The sequence below is a fragment of the Camelus bactrianus genome, chromosome 6, assembly GCF_048773025.1.
Source record: "Camelus bactrianus isolate YW-2024 breed Bactrian camel chromosome 6, ASM4877302v1, whole genome shotgun sequence".
NCBI classification, from domain to species: domain Eukaryota; kingdom Metazoa; phylum Chordata; class Mammalia; order Artiodactyla; family Camelidae; genus Camelus; species Camelus bactrianus.
In genome coordinates this window covers 56,959,290-56,980,867 of record NC_133544.1, presented here as the reverse complement: position 1 = coordinate 56,980,867, position 21,578 = coordinate 56,959,290, and the positions used below count along the sequence as shown (strand labels likewise).

Genomic DNA, 21,578 nt, shown 5'->3' with positions numbered 1-21,578 from the left:
TCTTGATTCTATTTCCACAGTTGTAAAGATGGGAAAAGGACAAACATAAAATGGCAAATTATTATTTTTGGTCGAAAAATAAAAATAACAATACATCTATATTTTCATTTTTCTATAAACTAATTTTTTTCTTTAATTCATGTTAGAAAAATAGATATATTTGAAAATGTATGAGAGTGAAGGAACCTTTTCTTTTTTCAAGAAGTTCACCGTAATTCCTGAGTTTGTCTTGCAGGGAACACTCTGGAAATGATTTAAATTCTATACACTTGTACATTCACTATTCCTTTAGTATGATTGCATTCCCAAACTCCAATTCTGAGAAAACAGAACAAGACTTTCTCTTCAAGTCTTTCAAGGGTAGACTTATCATTTATCGGAAGATAAACTGTTTATTTTAAATTGATATTCTGATATTCCTAAATGTTTAGTGAAGACTTCAAAAAAAATCAATTTTTTCATCTGTAGTTTGAAAATAAATTTCAAAATACAGTGGTAAAAACTGATGTAAAAGTCTGAAGGGACTTGCTTTTGCCAGAACCTAACAGCTATCAGAGCTATGGAACAGAAGTTACCGCTCTTTTATTAGGTATAACTTTTATATTGAGATATAGTACAGAATGAATCAGACCTATTACTGAGCTTTGACTAAGTCCCTAGCAGGATACTAGTAAGTGAATAGGCATCACATCATGAAGCAGATGTATGTTTTAATGTTGATTCCACTATTTACTGGATACGTAAACTTGAGTCGGTTTTTGTAACCTCTCTGTACCTTTATCCATCAAATGAGGAAAATGTAACCATCTCATTGTATTATCCTAAGATAAATAAGATAATAATACAGACAGTTCCTAACACAATGCCTGGCACTACAGAAATGATTCTTTTGATACAGTTTCTGAGAAATGGCAATATATCCATTTTTTCCCCCTGAGAAGTACATACAAAATACTTACTGTACATTAAACATTTTGCTAGGTACATTTATGAGCCAGGAAGAGTGGCAGTGGGTACAATATCACTCACATAATGATAAAGGCCAAGACAGAAGTTCTAAGTTAGTATTCTGAACTAATGTGGTATACATTTATTTGCAGAAAAAGGACATAAAGCAATAAATGTAGTATTTTTTACAAAATATAGATTTGAAGTAAAAATCAATTTCATACGGTTGGTTAAAAATTAAGACTAAAAAAAGATACTCTCATTAGAGGCCATTTTCAAGTTTCACCTCTTAAAACAAGCATCTTTAGTTATTCTGTAGTAGTAGCAATATATTTTCTAAAAACTGTACTTTAAATTAAAAGGCTTCAGATAGAACTAACTGTAAAACAGGGGCAAGTTTATTTTACCAACTGCAGTAATCCAGTATTCCAAAGTTATCTTTGAGCCTAATAAAAGCAACATCTACATTATAAACTTTCTAAAATCAATTATACCTTGGCAGTTCAATATTAAACTTCTATCTGGGCAGAGTTAAGAATGGAATGGTGGAACACATTGTGTACAACAGATAATCACTCTAGAAGGAAACTAGAAATGGCCAAATTTCTAATAGATCTGCACTATATATTCTGTAGAAGACTCTGGAGTAGAACTCATCTTTGTAACTCATCCTCTCCCACACAGTAAAACTAGGAAGTTTCCCCCAGAAAAGACAGCAAGACATGAAGAAATAGTTTGTATGTGTTTTTTTAAATGCATAAAATGGAGAACACATGGGTTAAGACTGAACTCCCTAAACTTCCTAGAAACAAGGCACTAAATAACTGCCATATAATTCATTCGTTAAGATATTACTTTCCAGGTACTATACTAGCCACAGAGTAAAACATTCTGGTGTAAGGCACATACCTTCATAGGTTTCAGGAGGTAATAAAATCAACAATTCATAAAGCCTTTGTCTATAAACTACAGATGGTGTCTTCAAAGGACTTCCATATGTTTTTAGTATTGAAGAAAGCCTTAAAATGAAAGAAAAAGTCTATCTTAAGTGTGTATGTTACATAACAATGTACAAATATTGAACATGTTGACACACAAACATAAAATAGCTATATACATACTAGCGAATGTGCTTTTATTTATTTATTTTTTTATAAAGTGTGACCTTTAAGTTAAAAGAGGAATTACAAGTGTCACACATGAAAACCATTCTACCTTTTCTATGACACTTCATAAAACAAAACTGCCTATTCAGCTTAGATTTCTAAGGCTGTAAATATTTTGTCTAGAAACTGAAACTCTTCCTGAACTCCAAAATTTACAACTTTGCATTTGTGAAAACTAAAATCTGTTATGTAGAAAAGCAATTGGCCAAACAGGAGACACAAATACCTAGAGAAAAATCCAAGTGTTAGAAACTTGATCTGGAATGCTATCATCAAATAAAAAAAAAAAATCAAAATACGCAAAATCATAAAACAAATTTACTTTTAATAAAGCACACTCTGAGCCAAATGTGTCCCCAAAAGTTCCAATCATAAGATCTCTTATCACCAGCTCCTCTCTTCACTCTCTTCTTCTACTTTCATGAGCTCTTCTTTATCTTCTATTTTTTCTCACTACTGGTATTAAGACATTTTACTGATGTTCACTCATCTAAGCAATACTTACTAAAGGATTACTACTCTTTGCCAAGGTACCGTATTATCAACTGGAATAAACCCATGAAGATGTCATGGCATGAGGTTTCCACATACTCTAAGAAATGTTGGCAATGTTTATTCATTTGTATTTTCTAGAAAAACAGCACTTGTGCTATTTCTAGTTTCAAGAAGACACTGACTACTCATCATTTTATTTAAGAAAAAAAAAGGTGGTTCCATTTTATATCTTTCAGCTAGTAAACAATTTACAGAAAACATTCATAAAACCTGGGTAGAATTTTTTTAGTTATGGAAGTTAAGAATAAATCCACTGTATTTTTGTATTTCTCTAAAACTAGATGAGAAAATTACAGCTGATATATGAAATATATGAAAACTTAAATATTCACAAGATGTTAAGAAATACGAATTGTATTTAAAAAAATCCTGCAACATTCATTTGGTTTAAATACAACAGAATTTAGTTCAGAGGGATGGTATGTCTGTGTGTTTAAACAAAACAAAATGAATACAACAAAATAAGAATTTAGAAGAGCATTCCTAGGGGTTTCTGCTTCTATTAAGGAGGGCAGTTTAGAGTCTCTGAAAGGCCTTCCTGCTATATATATACACTTAGATCCTAGAAAAAGATAATTTGCACTGCTAGGCTTGAAGAAAGGGACTTTTTCAAATCAACCTCACTCCCACCAACAAGCAAACATAAAAAGCATGAACAAAACACGAGCTAAAATCAGAGTGGAAACACCAATACTGATACCGATACCAACACAAGAACTTTCAATGGAGCTTGTGCCCATGGCAAGGTGGGAGTGATAAATGGAATCTCTAGAAGGTGATTTGAACAGTCCCAGCTCCTGATAGATGCAAAGGCATACTGAATTAAATTCAGTTGAAGAGAGAATTAGTAAATTGGAAGAGAGAGCTGAAGAAGTCACACAGAAAGCAGCAAAAAGAAGAGAAATAAAACATTATAAAAAGACTGAGACATGGAAGACAAAATGAAAGGATTAAAAATTTGTCTAATCAGAGTTCCAGAAGAAAACTTAAAAAAGAATGGAAAACTGGCAATATTTGAAGAGATAACAGCTACTTTTCTAGAACTATTGAAAGGTATGAATGAATCCAACAAATTATACACCATGCTGCAGAAGTTCGCAAAATTGCCAATTAAAGTAGATATTGTGAGATTCAAGTTTTAAAACTCCAATTATATGCAGCTTATGAGACACAGCTAAAAACACAGTGAAACGGAAGACATACCACACATATACCATAAATATTAGACTTGAATCAAAAAGTATTATTAAGGACAAAGAGAGTTAATGTATAATTATAAAACATACAACTCATCAGGAATATGTAACTGCTTTCTCAAAATATGAAAAAGGGAAAATTAATAGAACCATGGAGAAAAACTGATAAACCCAGCATCAAGTGGAGGAGTTTAACATTACTCTCCATTACTGATCAGTTAAACAGATAAAAAATTAGTGAAAATAGATGGAACAATGTAACTAAAAAAAATCCAACATGTTGAGGGGAGGGGATATAGCTCAAGTGGTAGAGTGTATGCTTAGCATGCACAAAGTCCTGGGTTCAATCCTCAGGACCTCTGCTAAAAACAAGAAAACCCACACACATGTTTGTCACAGAGCAGGTCTCAACAAATTTAAAAGGACAAATAACATACAGATCATATCCACTAAGGACAATGCAATAAGGTTAACAATCAGTAATAAACCTATTAGCTAAAACCTATTCCACACATTTAGAGACTTAAAAATATACTTCTAAATAACTCAAGGAAATAATAATGAAATTTAAAAATTTCTTACTTAAAACTGAAAAAAATGAAAATAATACACATCAATACTTTTAGGATTCAGCAACTGGGCCCTTAGAGAGAAATTTAGCTCATATTAAAAGAATTAAGAGAAATTCCATGTGCTAATAAGCATTCAAATTAAGGTATTAGAAAAAGAACAAGAATTTTAAAAAGCAGGAGTAATAATAAGCAATAACTTATGAAGTTCAATTTAAGCAGTTATTCTTTGTATAGATTAATAAAAGATGGATCAGGAAAACCAAGAGAAGGCATAATGAAAACTTATCAGGAATGGATGAAGAGACACTATAGATATAACGGAGATTAAGATGATAAGAGAATACTGAGAACAACTTTATGCCAAAAAAATTTGAAGATAAAGATGCAATGGAAAAATTCCTGGAAAAATCTAACAAACAAGCAAAACAAATCCCCAAACTAGACCTCAAATAGTTAATGCAATCAAGGAAATGAAACAGCAGTTTAAAAAAAGTCCCAGAAAGAAAATAGCAGGTCTAGACTGTTTTACAGACAGGTGGTTTCATGTGGGACATCATTCCAGTCTTATAAAAGATCCTCCGAAGACCTTAATGAAACATTCACCTACCTCATTATATGAGGCTAGTATAACTGATGAAAACTTGAGGAGGGCAGTACAAGAAAGATTATAGAGCAGTCTCACTGATTAATATATGGGAAGAAACCCAGACATAGGCAAACCAAATCCAGAAGTTTGTAAAAAAGATAATTATTTCCAGCTTATCCCAAGAATGTAACCAAGTGAAAAACTGGTCAATAAAATTTGTTACATTAAAGTTATCAGATTAAATCATTTATAAAAATCAAAACCCATCCATGATAAAGAAAGAAAGAAAATGTGGCTAAGAAGTGGCTTCCTTAGTCTGATAAAAAATATCTACTAAAAATCCTACAGTAAACATCATTCTTATTTGTGAAACATGAGCGGCATTCTTTTTAATGAATCACTTCTATTCAGTTTTAAATGGTAGTTATCTGGTTAGCACATAAGAGAGAACATGAATGAATAAATGAACAAATACTGTGAAGGGACAATTCCTGAAGAATCTATAAATAAATGCTTAATAAAAGAGTTTAGCAAGGTGGCTGGGATATTTATAGATGGCAATAAAGAGATTACATATACATATTTAATAATTGCAAAGCAAAATATGAAGTATCCAGGAATAAATTTTTTAAAAGGACACATAAAACTTTCAGTTTTATACTTCGTCAACAACCTCAGTAATAGGGGAGAGGTATCATGTTTGTAGGTATGGTAAAAATAACAATTACCTTTAAATGTATCTATGGATTCTATTTAATTGCAAATAAAATTTCAACAGGAGACAATCAAAACTGTAAAAAGGGTCAAATTATGCCTAAAGATGAATAAGGCCAAGAAGCTTACTCTAACAGATATTATACTTTATTATAAAGGCAATGTGGTATTGGCACAGAAATGTGCAAACACACCAACTGAACACAACAGAGAGCACAGAAACAGACCATGTCTATATGCGAATATTAATACACAACAGAGAGGAACAGTAATCATCAGAGAAAGCACGGATTTCTCTGTAAAGTTTGGGACAATTTGTTATCCACACCAAGAAAGAAAATGAAATTGGAACCCTACCTCACTCCAAGCACAAAAATTAATTCCAGATGGATCGAAGACTTAAATGCTAACCTTAACCATTTTAGAGAGAAATAAAAGAAAGTATCTTTGTAACTGTGAAGGAAGTTTTTTTTTTTAATCAAATGACAGAAAGTACTAACCAAAAGGTAAAAAAAATTGGTAAGTTTGACATTTAAATTAAGAATGTTACTCAAAGAACGATTTTACCTAAAAATAGGTAAAGATAGGAATAAATAGTCTTCACAGAAGAGGACATAATGAGGAACAATAAACATACAGAATGACACTTAAACCATCAGGAATCAGAGATAAATTGAGATCATAATGAGATACCAATTTATACCTACTGGATGAAGCAGAACTGATGTCTGAGTATCGCTGGTGAAGAAGTGGATCAAAGGATACTCCCATTACCACTGACAGACATATGCAAGACTTTTGGAAAATAATTCGGATATTTTATTGACAGGAGCATGAGTAAGCTGCTGTATATTCACACAATTAAATATTATACGGTAACCAAAAAGAATGAACAAACTTACACACAGATGAAGTTTAGAAACATATGTTGAGTAAAACAAGTCTCAGAAACAGGATGATAACCATTTGCCTGATCAAAACCAAGCAAAAGCTTAACAAGGTACTATTTAGGGAAACACATATATGGGATACACTTCTTAAAAATGCAAGAGAATGACAACTGTAAAATTCAGGATAATGATTACCTCTAAAGTAGGGCAGAAAGAATGGTAGTACAGAGGAGCACACGGGTAACTTCGACACTATCGTTAATGTTCTAATTCAGGGCTAGCTAAATCCAGCCCACTGCCTATTTTTGTAAATAAAGTTTGACTGGAACACAGCTGCACTCATTTATTTACAGATCAGCTATGACAGCTTTTAAGATACAACAACAGAGTTGAGTAGGTGCAACAGAGACTGCCTGGGCAGAAAAGCCTAAAATATTTACTCTCTGGCCCTTTACAACAAACCTTCACTAACCTCTGCACTAGGTGTGCAGAGTTCATGGGTGTTCATTTTTATATCATTAAATACTTTTTGTAAAGACTTTCTCTAAAGTATACATTTTATTAATTCGGAAATTTTAAGTGACCATGACATTTACTGGATTAAAAAAATGTTTTATCATATACGTATAAATCAAATATATGAAAAATATAAACAACAAAAAACCAAAACTGTTAACAAGCATCTGGTTCTTAGGAACACAGAATAGCACTAACAAACCAATAAAGCGCATACCTGAAAAGGTTAACAGGCTTAATATTTAATTTCTTGGTTAAATCTGACTGTATGGAAGATACATTATCCACCAAGTAACTTTCCTTCCCTTTTAATATGTATTTTTCTTTCAAGATCCTAGCCTAAAAAAAAAAACAATCATATAACTAAGTGTTTGCCTTCCTCTGCAAAAGGAAAATCATTCACCAACCATAGAAACTTGGCCTTATTAATAATGCACTTTAAAAGATACTACATAATCAGAGAGTAACTGATTGCTATTAAAAAATTTTATCAAATCTAAATAGTGGATCCTTACTGAGTTAGCAAATCCACAGCGCAAGGAAGTGGTGGAAGAAGATGCTGCATTACTTCCTCAGTAAGGAGATCACCACAGTGGGAAACAAAGCTCTTGACAGCTGAAAAATAGAACAGACTTTCACTTGGCAGAGTGTAATGAATCATGAAAAAAAGCATTCAATTATGGTACAGCATTTGCATTTTTATTAAAGGAATAAACAAATGTCCTAAAACAAACAAACAAAAAAATCTTGAAACTCCACTATAAAAAGGAAGCTAACGTCTTCTACCTCCAAACAAAAAAAGAAAAAAAATCAAACTTCTAGAATTACTATAAGAGACCAACAACCAAGTTAACCAAACGTTGCTTTCCTGGGGTTTCACTCAGCCCTTGAGCTCAGAAGTAGAAGCTATCTTATCCTCAAGTTTGCCAGTTCTACACTAGCTCTGACAAACCAGACTGACTTTTGAGTCAGCTTGTTAGGTTTTATAAATATTACCTGAAATACGGAAGTTTCTTTAAGGAGTTATTTCATATGTAGAATAAAATGAATATTTTAAAGTCAGACTCAGTTTCAAGGAAGCATTGATTTTGGTTTTAATTATTCATGGCATTTTTACTCTTAAAATAATTTTTTCTTTTCAAAGAGTAAAAATGTCATGAATAAACAAAGCCAAAATCAATGCTTCCATGTCTTTTCAGGGATCCCACACTTCCTTAGTTCAAATTTTCATGGTGGATACTATTTTTAATCGTCTATGTGTTATAGAAGGGCACAACTTTCATATACAAAAAACTAAATGGAAACCATGCTCAATCAATGCTAGTTAAATCGAACCCTAGTATTTCTGAAAAGAGAAATGAATGCCCACTTAACACAAAGTAATCTTGACATTTCTCAACTGGATTGCATAAAGTAAAACATGCATCCTAAGGATAAGAACTCTTAAATTTGGCTTATGACATCATACTTGTGTTATAATCATTAACCAGTCAATTATACTCAATAACAAAAATCACCAGAAGCAGTTTTTTTCCTCCCCTAAACTTAAATAAGACATACAAGAATGTGTAAAGTTCAAGGGTGGAATGGAAAAGGCTAGCAGAAAGAGAGAGAGAAGACTGAACTCAACCTACCACAAAGAGCACCAGCTCGTCCTTCCAAGGTTACCTGCCACGTAAATGAATCTCCTCGGCTCTTTTCTGTTTCTAGATCTTTAGGAGACACTGGAAAGACACACTTCCACAACAGTAGAACTCGAGCAAGGTGATGACTGACAAATGCAGGACCTGTAATTTATTCAACTTGTCACTTGTAAAAGAACCCAGCAGTTGTTACTCTTTAAAACTCTTTCCTCTTAAGTATATTTTAACCCACACTACTGCTGGATTACTTTGTCCCTTCTCGTTTCAATGAATGTACTACCGGATGAATGACTGACAGCACTGAAGTACAGAGAGGAAAAACAAAAAACAGTGAAGTCTGAGCTCCAGCGTCAGCCCTTCCACTACTGCTATGACCTCCTTGAGACTCAATTTCTATTAACCATAAAATGAAGCCAGAACCACCTGTACTGCCTGTCTCCAAGGGTTTCTCAGTCACTTTAAAGTAGCCCCAAAACTAATGTTTTCCCTAGTAATTCTACCTTTTGATAGCAATTTGTTAAAAGTCAAAAATCAGATGTGACCCATCTGAATGAAATTTTTTCTTCTTAAGATTTCAGAGCAACTACATTTATGAAGTGAGTGATCATGAATACACAAACCCAGTAATGAAAGGCAATATATGATGGTAGCTTTTTATAGTCATATTCTAGTATATGTGAGGGATGGTTTCAGGACCCCCACAGATAACCAAAATCCAAGGATGCTTAAGTCCCTTATATAACGTAGCATGGTACAACTGTCCACCGTATCCTTGAATTCAGAACCCACGAATAGAGAGAGCTGACTGTACGTACTTGATAGCGTATAGCATTATCAGTTATGAAAAAAGAACAAGATATATAAAAATGAAAATGCACAGCTTTTTTCTCCAAGTAATTTTCTTTAAAATTCTTGGGTAATCTTAAAATTCTCCTACAAGTACTCCCTACTTCTCATTCCCATGTTCTGCTGCTTCTTCAGTATGGCAGCATGGCACAGAACCGTGCTGGGCTCTGGAAGGAGAGGTTAACCGAGGTTAACATCCTGGCTCCACCCACTTACTAGCTGTGTAAGCTTGGATGAGTTCCTTAACCTTCTTGTGCCTCAATTTCCTCATCTATAAATGGGGATAACAACAGTATTTACCTCATTAGACAGGTTCTGAGGGTCATATGAATTTATATGCAGTAGAGTGCTCCACTTGTGATAGGCATTTATGTATGTGACATTATGCAGTTATCATTCCAAAACAGTCTCATCTGCATATGAAGAGGTGAGTGAGCATAATGGCAAATGAAAGGGCAACTAAAAGCCAATCTTTTTTTGATGCATAAAATTTAGTACATAAAAAAAATTAATTTTGCCATTTTTCTTCTGACTTGCTTTTTAGGAAGAGGCCCTACATTTATCCCTACAGCAAAATAAGCCTAATTCAGTACTCTTGGCTCACTACTTTCTTTGATGAAGTAGTACTGAAAACACACTAGGACTGCAATAAAATTAAAAAAAACTAAAGTAAGGCAATTAGGAAAAAGTGACTGTAAGAGGTTTCTGTGAGTGAATGCATGCATGCACATGTGCACAAAGGCACACTCCTATGGAGTGGGCTGTGGGAACAGAGAAAATTCTGAATGCAAAATTTAGTCAGATACCAAAAAATAAAATAAGTCTGGAGCCACCAGGAATACCCATAGTTGATAAGAAGTTTCATAAATATTTGCCATTGTACCTCTAAGATACCTCATGAGTTCAACAGTGAACAATGTACCATTTCTTTCCTAGAGAGGCGTCAAGATAATGAACTCAGAAACATATATGAACTAACCTAAAAAAAAAAGTCTGTAGTAATTACAAAATTAAAATATAAACAACAGTAAGTTTATTCACACCAAGAATAATACTGGATCCAACAAAAACTGAACTCACTTTATGAGCCACCCAGATACGAGACACTCGTAGGTATCTGCAAGTAAAACAAAGGTGCTGTGTGCATTCAAATAAACTGGGAGTGTGGAGCAAAAACCGCTAAAAACTATCATAGTTCGTTTTTGAGGAACAGACTTAAATGTTGCCTATTTGAGTTTACATTAGTTCAGAACAGTGAATATATGAAAAATAATGTAAATAGTGAAGAAAATGCTGAAAATGCAAAAGAGGTATTAAAACTGCCAGGCAAAACTTAAAGCACTCAGACAGTCATCTAAATACCATTTCCCACAAAAAGAATACTCAGAGCTCCTTGGAGAAATGACTGATTGCAAGTCTGGGGCAGGAAATATATGATGTAAAAGCTGGGACATCTTGTCATGCCAAAAATAAAGACGTTATCAAAGAATATAGGTTCATGTTAAGAAGACATATGAACTAACTAGAAGGCGCTCTCCACTGACTAAAGATGAGATAATCTAAGGATCAAAAGGAATAATGACTGCAGTGGATTGAAACATAAATATACAAAAATCTATGAGTTTATAATGATACTTAAGGGCAAAACCTCCCTGATCCCCTTTGAAAGTTGCTAAGATACTAGTAATACATTCTAAAAATTGATATTGAAGGGGAAAATAATGCATTAAAAAATAAAGGCCAAGAAAACACAATAATTAAATAAAACATTAATTTATCCTTTTTGGTATGTTGAATATGAAAATGCATTAAAAGATTGTCTCTTTTAGAAAGGAGAAAGCATCACTTGTAGACTTCTTCCAGTGGAATTTTGACTGCTTCTGTTCATTAAAATACTGCAATTCTTAAGTAGTTTATTTTCCCCTTTAATTAACCAAGAATATCAATATGGCAGGCATGAAACACCTGGCCGAAAGCAAATAAAAGCTTGTCTACTTTATCCCTATCACACTGTGAAATCATGATCTATGCCAGGGGTCAACAAACATTTGCTATAAAGGCCCAGACAATAAACATTTTTGGCTTGGAAAGCCATAGTGTTTCTGTTGCAGTTACTCAGTTCTGTCACTGCAGTGCCTGAAGGCTACAGACAGTATGTAAAATGACTGTGGTTGTGCTACAATAAAAAGTTTACTTATGCATACCAAAAGCTGACTCTCATATAATTCCCATGTATTACAAAACATTCTTTTTTTTTTTTAACCATTAAAAATGTAAAAACCATTTTTAGCTCACCGGCTGTACAAAACAGGTAGCAAGCCAGATTTGGTCCATAGCGTGAACCCTGATCTAGTCCAAAAAATCTCTTTAATGATCTCAAAAATATTAAAGTGGCCCTTCATTTATAACTACTTCTTTTAATTAAGCTCCTTTTAGATCAAATTACTTCAGAGGTGTCAAAATGATTTACCAGTCAAATCCATCTAAGTTTTACAAACAATAAATCATACAATCATCAAAAAGAGACTTAAAAACAAAGCATAGCTTTAATAAAGTAATAAAGCTTAGTTTCAAAGTTGTAAGATGTAAATATAAAAATCATGACCACAAAATAATTGCTTATTTTTAATAAAAATCATTTAAATGAGCCACCCTAGCCCCTTCAATGTAACTACTTTATTAGTGTCACCAATTCTCAGAACAATTATAGAACTGGATTCATGAGCTATCACATGTTCTTTTGCCTATCCTTTTATTGTAGAAATTTTTTTTCTGAAGATAGATGTGAATAATTTTTGGAAAAGTCTGAGTCACTCAGAGTTAAGTCTGAAAGATGATTAAATTGCTTACTCCACTTAAGGCTCATAAACTGGTCTTGAAGAGAATTTCAATTAAGGAGATCTGAAAACGTTTTGAGGAATGGAGTAAATAAGCATATTTATTTCCTAAGTGACTAACAGGAGAAAAATGTTTATGCAGATATTTAAATTCTGGTATATATTAAGTTAGTCTTGTCAAATCATACTTTAGAATACATTCAGAAAAGACAAAGTAGTTTGTAGTTATATAAACCCTCCACAAGACTGTTACCTAATGTCATCAGTGCAGCGATCAACAACCATCCAGCTTGTGTGCGCTGAGCCGAAAGGCGACTATTTTGAGCAGCAGAACACAGCAAATCCTCTGCTAATGTCACAATAATCTGTTTACATATAAAAGAACAAAGAAAAAAAAAAAGTCTATCAGTTTATAGGTTCCCGGCCAAACGACAGCAACTAATAATAATAATCTCTTGAAAAATTAACTCTTAAATATAAAAAATGTACATGATAAAGGACTGTCATTCATGTAGACTATACCAGAGGACAATGTCATAAAGGAAACTAAACAAGGTAAGTTTTCAAGGTTAAATACTGGTATATTAGGTTGTACACAGCAGTCCTATAATTCTTTGTAGAGTATAATGTGACAACATTGTACAGCCATTCAAGTTTAGCTGTATAAAATATGAATTTATTTTTAGTTTTAAGCAATCATCTTCTTAGATCTGTAATTACCAGAGAAAGTTTTATTACAGGAACCTGCCCTTTTAAAATCCTGGATACTACTTTGCTAACGGAGCGGCTGATAATAGTCTTTCCAGAGGCAGTATACCATATAACCATAGTTAAAAGTAGTCAATAGTCTCCCACTGAAGTAGTTTCATAGCAGAAACTGTTACCAATCACCTCTAGAAGTGCAGCAAATGCTATGAGTTGGCATATAACTTTTCTAAAGAGGAAGGCTAGTGTATTTTTTTTTTTTTTAATAATCAACCAACTTACTATCAACTTATGACTACTTGCAGTCCCTACAGTCAGTGGAAAGCATTCAAAAAGAGTGAGGGCAAAACAAACCAATCCTGTCTGCCTGAATTAGTAAGACGTGAGAACACTAGATGTACACAATGGCAATTCTTCATTTAGCAAGATGTGATGTGTTAGTTTAGATTATAACTAAAATAATAAATTTAAGTGAATAGCAACTTTCAAAGTTGTCAATCACCTTATTCTGATGGTGCTGGCAATACTTAAGAATTTCTGAAGTAATGGCATACTCTTTTGCAAAGCCCAAATGTGGAGGATATACCATAATACTCAATGAATAATCACACAGGAGTGACAACAGAAAAGAAAAGAACAATGGTGATTTAGTTCTTAAAAAATATTTGTATGTGCATGAGGCCCAGACTGTGAGGGCATTCATTGTCAAACAATATTCTTTGACAACTTACAATGCCTATTCAAAAAGAAACAAAATTCCATCACCATGCTTTGCCTATTTTGTGTTTAATATTTCATTAAAAAGTTTTCTTTAGTTCTCTTCAAAATTCCTCATACATTAAGACTGGATTATTTACTCACCAGGTTCTGTATCATCTATCTGTTTCAAAGTGCTACATTCAAAACCCGTATTTTTGGATAGTAATGCAATTTAATATCACTATGAACTCATGGTATTTTACATATTTATTCTGTTTTAATCTATCTTTGTCTTTTTTTTTTTTTTTTTTAATGTACACATTATCCCAGCTTTGGTCAGAGGGAGAGCCTACAGCTATCTCCTGTATCCATTTAAAATGAATAGTCTTTGATGACTTCTTTGCTTTCTGGCATGACAAGATACTCCAGGTTTATACACTGTGCATTTCCTGCCCTCGATCTGGTATCAGCCATTCCTCCAAGTAGCCTTGATTCCTTTTTGGTTGGAAATGGTACTCAGAGCCATAATCTGGGCACTAGGGGTTTTCTCTGCTACTGAGTTGTCATTGCTTTTATGTCTGGACAGAGTGAAATGAAATTAAAAGTTCATACTGATATTTTTAATTTAAATTTAACATATGGGGCTTTTACTTAACTTTCTTGATTCTATGACTGTAGTTCTTTTTAATATGGAAAATACTGGTTCCTAAGAACATTACTTAATTAGTTCATCTTACTAAGTATATGTAAACTAATTTCAAAATAATACCACCAACTACAAAATTATTAAATAAAGTTTAAGATTTCTTTTGAAGCCCCATTTGTCCTTTGCAATGCAATTTTAAAATGCACTTCTATGGAAGAGCTGAATATATGACAAAAAAAAAAAAAAGCCTTCAGGAACAAAATCTGTTACCAACTGGAGATATTTCTAACAAAAAGCACAGAAAGCAACTCCTGCTTAAGTGTGAATATGACATTTTTAACCATCCCTTCATTTTCCACAGTAATAATAATTAAGAAGTAGTACAGCTCAGAAGTTTGTCCTGCTTGGCTCTGACTGGGTGATACTGGGATGACAGAAGACAAGGATGCTTTTAGGAAAAACCTGAAACATCACTATCACATGTGAAGAATGAAATTACCTTGCCCTTTCCATGTGGAATTCCTAAAGGACAATGTTTCACTGCTCCCAGCAGAGCTGCCACAGCAAAACTAAAGCCAGTCACTGCTTCAGGTGAAGATTTAAGCACAGTAAGCCTTTCAAGGCAACGGTCTAATAGGGGCGTTAGGTAGGAAGGTAGTGCCACAGCAATGCAGTGTAGACACCAGGCGGCTGCCAGTCGAACAGAGATGCTGGGATGAAGAACAACTGAAATGACACTGTCAAGGACACCTGGAAGGACAGAATAAACAAAAGACAACTCAGCTACACAGATAAAACTCAGCCACCCAACAGTCAAGAGTGAGTAGCCACACGGATATAAAACATATTCTTTATCAAAAGCCAAATCAGAATTGGAAAAAAATTAAGTGATACATAATTATAAACAATTTTTTGTACCCAAGAATTACTTCTACTAATATAGCTCACAAAAACTGGCTTAAATTAGGTCAGTACACAAAGGAAAAATTTAATTTCCTAAATAAGCCAATATTCTGCTTACTTGAGATCATTCCTTTGGTACTAGAAATTAAAAATAATCAATAAATAACAAAAACATCTTGAGAAGATATGTGACGTCTTGCTCCATCCTCCTTTTGTTTTAAATCCTTTCTGGCACATTTATCTAGACAATTGGTATACTCCCTACCTATCATCTCTCTCTTATCTGAGAACAAAATGTTGAACAAAATCAAGGATTCACAAGGTCCTCAGTGGGCTACTAAGTCACTATGAAGAGTAGAGTGCAAATACCTGTAAGAAAAAAGTCTACATTTGCTACAATTCAACTTACACCTTCATCAAATCATGTAAGTTTGTGTACACGGTTTTCAAACGGTACTGTCTAGGATAAATAGCTCCCAACCAAGTATAATGTAAGCTTCAGTCAGCAGGAATTATGTATCACAGTCAAAGGACAAAAGCCACTAAAGATGATTTTTAAAAGTAATTAAATTTAAAAAGCCAGTCACAAAAGGCCACATGCTGTATGATTCCATTTATATTAAATCTTGTCCAGAATAGGCAAATCCATAGAGACAGAAAACAGATTAGTGGTTATTAGGGCTGGGGGGGGAGGGGAAATGGGGAATGGCTGCTAATGGGTACAGGACTTTTTCTTGGGGTGATGAAAACACTGTGGAATATGGTGATAGTGGTAGTGTTAACACCACTGTGTGAATATACCAAAACCACTGAACTGTATACTTTAAACGGGTGAACTTTATGGTATGTGAATCATCTCCAAAGTGATTAAATAATTTTCAAAGAGAGAAAGAAAAGAGACTGCTTGAAAAGAACTTAGAGGAAATTAATGATGTGCACCATACAGAAACTTTCACTGCAGATGAAAGATCTGAATTCTGGTTTACTTCTCTGTTTTTTCGTATTATCTTAAACATCTCCAGAAAGGTGGCTGGAGGTTGAGAGAGACTTAGAGAACAACCTTCAACTATAAAGGCAAAAAAAAAAGTCAAATATGTACATATTTTAAATAATCTTGAGTATATATATTTCATAAGACATCTATAATAAATATATAGTGGAATCAATAATAAATGAGCTATATGAGGGAGCTTTCCTTTCTGGGAGAAGAGCCGTCTAAGGTAAAAACAAAACTATTCAGACTGGTCACAAACAACAGATACCTGCACTTGAATCCTGTAGCAAAGGTGCAGCTGTGGTGCCGAGACCGTGTATGAGGTTCCCAAGTTCTTGTAAAGCACAGACCAGCATGTGCTGGCTGGCAGCTACATCTGCGGAGCCAAGCCGGGTTTCCAAATTACCGTCACTCATTACAGCATCTGACAGAAGTACAAGAATTAAGTAGGCACCACCATTTTATTAGAATATATTCTAGGAGGTGGGTATTAGGAACAGAAATGTATAAAGGTAAAAATTAATACTTCCACTTGATAGCTGTGGAACGCTTGAGGCAGTAACTAAAATACTAAAATGAGAACTTGCATCTACAGAGAAATAACTGAACTAATACAACCAATAATCAAGTAACCTGATCACAGATCCCTTATAACTTTTAGCAAGTGGCACTCAAAGAACTCGTGGAAATTTCAATTTTATTGCTACTCAAGATAAGCAGTGGACTTAACACAGTACAAGAACTGAGACGAACTGTCTCAAAGACAATGTATCTTATTAACTTTTATAGGAAGATCATGAATTCTGAGGAACTATTATCTACCAGCCTTTAAGACCTGTACATATATATAATAGTTCTTACCAAGTTAATGTATGTCTCATCTCTACATTGACTACTTTACTCTGAAACAACTGACCTGCATTATAAAGGTGTTTTCTTTATTAATAAAGTAATATATCAGTCCAGCTTTTCCAAAGGACAACTCCTTTAGCATTGTTAAAACAGACTGTCTTAGTAGATCCATACCCACAACTTTCTTTAACTTCAAGATAGCCTGGCAAATATCCTTGGCAGCAGCAATTTGAGCCTTTTCTCCAAGAAGGCCTCCTATAGTAGCTCGGAGGATGAATGAAACACAACGGCGACTGCAGACAGCATCAATCTGAGTTTGCGTGGCCTTAGGGTGTGACTGTGACACCAAGCTTAGGATATGAGAAAGAAAGGCAGCAAAGTTTTTCTCTAGCCATGCTCCTCCTAGTGTTGAAACAAATACCACGTAAGCCTAAAAAAGAAAGGAGTTTTGTCTTCAAAATGAAATAATTTCAATTCTATATTAACATTCTTTTCCATAAAATATGCAGACTGTATTTACTACTTCTTCATTTATAAAGCCTTTTTACCTATAGAAAAATAGTACTTTTTTTTGTTTGTTAAGCCAAAATTGAAGTGTTTCAGCTGAGATTTCATTAATGCTGCCTATTTTATTTTGGCTGGACTGTGCAAAATCTCAGGATAGTCAGCATAGCTAGTGAGTATGTAAAATGTGTCTGTGACGTCTCTAAACAAAGCATTCAAGCTCTTTAACGTTGTCAACAAGAAAACCCAAAAGAAACGCAATGTAAGAATTAACTATGTTCTAATACCATTAACTCTAAACAAGTTTAGTTCTAGAAACCTGGAAAGAAAGTTTATAGTGACAAATCACTGCACTTTGTTTTCATGAATGTTAATGGTTTGCCTTATCCCAGAGATACAAAGACTGCAGTTTCCTTATGTAATCTGTTTTTTAAAAACACAGTTTACAATTACACTGGGACATCGTACATTTTCATGTAGTCTAGTATCACATAGTATAAACAATTCAGATATGTGTCAATTTAAAAAATACACATTTGCTTTGAACCATGGTGGCATTTAGAAAACAAGATAATTCACGGAAAGAATCCTAAGACCTCTGTGTTGTCTTATTCTAAGACCCCTTTCCCAGGGTTTAGCTTTTTACATTTTGTTTAGGACCAAGAATTTAAGCACTTAAGTAGATTACATGCTGTACTCTTTATCTGGGAATAGAGACCATATAAAATGCAAATATAATATTGCCCATGCCAAATAATATGTACCTAATAGCTTAAATCTGAACTGTACAAACAGACATAAACACAGTGGAAAACATGTTAAACCACAAAACACATGGAAGCCCATGGCCTAGAAATAAACAAACAAAAAAATGGTGTTTGTGTTTCAAAGGAAATAAACAAAAGTCTCCCTTTATTACGAACTGAAAACACAACTAAAGTGGGTAATAGCCTGTTCAGTTGGCTTTGTATAAATAAGGTTCTCTTACTTGTACCCTAGTTTTAAACAAGTGTTTTGGCTTCACCATATCTATTTATAAATATGAGAGCATAAGTGATGACCTTGCACAGTATCACTTCTGCTGGGAGTCAGATACTAAAACTTTCATTACAGGCCAGTGAGAATTACATTTAGATACTGATTTGTAATTCTAACCTGAGTAACTCCAACTCGAACATCCCTACTGACTGAACTGGTTCCTTTCAGCATATCTCCACTGGCTCGAAGAAATCCTGAACTTCCACGTAGAAACCCTGTTCCTAGTAATTCCAGAACTTCCTCCAGGGACACTCTGCGAGTGCTGTGACGTGAGGCTGCTATAACAAAGAACAAAACAAAACATGTGATTTGGGTTTTACAGACTAACTTTTAATGTATGATCTTGATTCAAGAGAATGTTAATAGAAACAAAAATCAACGAAAAATCCAAACAAAAAGCAAAATTCACAGAACATTACACACATTAACATACAAAATCACACAAGGGTTCAGAGGTCAGATCATAATGGACTCTTGATGGATCATGTCAATGACATCTTAAAGTCTATGTCTTTTGAGATTATGCTCTAGTGCTCCCTTGTCCTCGAAGAAGTTAAAAGGCTAACAGTCTTCTAAAACAAAGGAAAGCATAAATAAACCACTCTATTTCTCTATGAATGGAAATGCTATATAATGCTTTGAAAATTTTTTTAAAATACTAACAAGGCCAAAATCATACTTTTGTTTTTCTAAATGCTCTAAACTATTCATGAAACTTATATAGTAAAATAACCACCGTGTCTTGTTTTTTAAAAGTTCTCAACTGCAAGTACAACTTCTATTATATCCTCAGTCTCTAAAGAAACCAAAGCTAAATATTACTATAACTGCTCACTCAGCTCTTAGGCTGCAATAATTAAGAGCTTAATTAGGCAGGATGTTTTAAGTTTGTCTTCAGTTTGACACAGCTGAGTTTCTCCCTGTGCATATCTAGGGAATAGTAATTCCTTAAAAAAAAAAAAAAAGAACCTGTTTTCTCCCTTTCATCCTTCTGAAAAAATAATGGTCAGCAACAATCATACACATTATGAAGAAATAAACGTCTGTTAATCAAAGTTATGAACAAAAAATTCTACTCCTTAGCCTAAAAATCTACTCCTTAGATCTAGCCTTAGAGATCACCAAGTCAAACAGATGAAAATCTGTACTGGCATCTAGGAGAGAAACATTAGTGAGTGAACAGTACAGAATCCATGCCCTTGTGAATCATAAATTCTAGGAAAGAGAGACTAACAAATGACCAAGTATGAAGGACAGCGATTAAAAGTCATGCAAAAAACAGAGCAGGTATTTTTTATGCCTAGTGAGTTGAGGCAGAGCCACACGGACAGAATAGCGGAGGACTCTAGTGGGAGACAGGCCAGAGTGGAAGGATAAAGAGAGAGCAGAGGACATAGAACCTTGTAGACCATTATTAGAAGGTCGTGGGTAAAGGGAGGTGCCAGTGAAGAATGTTGAGAAGAGGAGTGATATGACCTGTCACTTTGCTTTTGTGCTGAGAACACTGTAGATGAGGACAAAGGCAGAAGTAGGGAAAACCATTAGTAACAATTTAGTAATTCAAGCAAGAGGTGATGGTGGCTTAGGCCAAGGTGGCTACAGTAAAGTTGAGTCTGGATATACATACTTATACATATATATTTTAAGATTTTATTAGGAAAAGAAAGTCAAAATACAAAAAGCTGCATGATAGTAAAATAAACTCCCATATACTCTTCATCTAAACTCACTCACCATATTTCCCTTATCATATTCTCATTTTTGACGAATACATGTATGACTAGTTCTATCTATAGAAAAAGCCCTCAATTTGAGTTTGTCCAGGGTTTCCTCAAGAGAATTACGTAAGTAATGCTGTAAGCCTTCTCAGTGTATAACATCCAAAGGCAGCGTCAGTCTTGGTGTCAGTCTGTCCGTACATTGGTGACACTATCTGTGAACACCTCAATAAAGTGTCCGCCAGTCTTGTCCACTGTAAAATATCACTTTTCCTTTTGTAATTACTATGCCACCTGTGTGCTGATACTTTAAGACAGCACAAATAACCTGTAACCCACCAAACCTTTATCTAAGAATGCACTGAAGATTCCTATCTGCATAAATAATTACTATAATAACTGTAAAAAAGGTCAGTATCCAACAATCATTACTTCTAAATTTTTTGGTTGGTATTCCACCATAAAAAGACCTTTTTCTTCTCCTTTACTTACTTTCATTATGTACTCACAGGTTCTTTTTTAATGTAATAGGGTATAATCCATTTCTATCATTATTTTGTTTCTAATACTGTCCTGGATTTGGCCAGTGGAAGCTCCTTACTTTTTGGCACGAGATGTTCCAGGCTCATCCTCAGACTTTCCTTGCCTCAACCCCGTAAGCCACTTCCCTAAGGAGTCCCGATTCTAGGTACATTTTAGATTAAGTTGAATAGCTACTGAGTGAGAGAGAGAAGATTCAAGGGTGACTTTACAAACCGCAGTGTGAACACCTCCAAGGACAGAGCTGTCGTCCAGATTACAAGACTCCAAGGAGGGCAGGTATGTGTATGTATGGGGGAGGGGAGATTAAGCATTCACTTTAGGACAAGTTCATTTGAGACATCAAGTAGACATCCAAATAGAGATGTCAAATGGGCAGCAAGATGTAAGAGACCAGTGTCCAACAGAGAAGTGTGGGCTGAAGATATAAATCCAGGAACCCTGATATTTAGGTGGTATCTAAGCCATGAGGCTGGATAAGATCATCAAAGAGTGAGCATACATAGAGAG

At 34.2% G+C, this 21,578-nt stretch overlaps 1 protein-coding gene across 4 annotated transcripts in view; it reads right to left on the bottom strand.

Annotated features, from left to right (window-relative positions):
- The window catches only part of HEATR5A (HEAT repeat containing 5A), an 87,735-nt gene that overhangs the window by 46,076 nt on the left and 20,081 nt on the right, over positions 1-21,578 (bottom strand). For 3 of the 4 annotated variants that reach the window (XM_074365687.1, XM_074365689.1, XM_010963008.3), the window contains exons 8-15: positions 18,928-19,088; positions 17,443-17,698; positions 16,685-16,840; positions 15,019-15,269; positions 12,723-12,834; positions 8,778-8,930; positions 7,659-7,758; positions 1,858-1,967 (exon numbers count right to left, since the gene is read on the bottom strand). In XM_074365687.1, coding sequence (XP_074221788.1) covers positions 1,858-1,967; positions 7,659-7,758; positions 8,778-8,930; positions 12,723-12,834; positions 15,019-15,269; positions 16,685-16,840; positions 17,443-17,698; positions 18,928-19,088 — 1,299 coding nt within the window. The remainder of the gene's footprint in view (positions 1-1,857; positions 1,968-7,658; positions 7,759-8,777; positions 8,931-12,722; positions 12,835-15,018; positions 15,270-16,684; positions 16,841-17,442; positions 17,699-18,927; positions 19,089-21,578) is intronic. The other variant, XM_074365688.1, reaches the window with a different exon arrangement.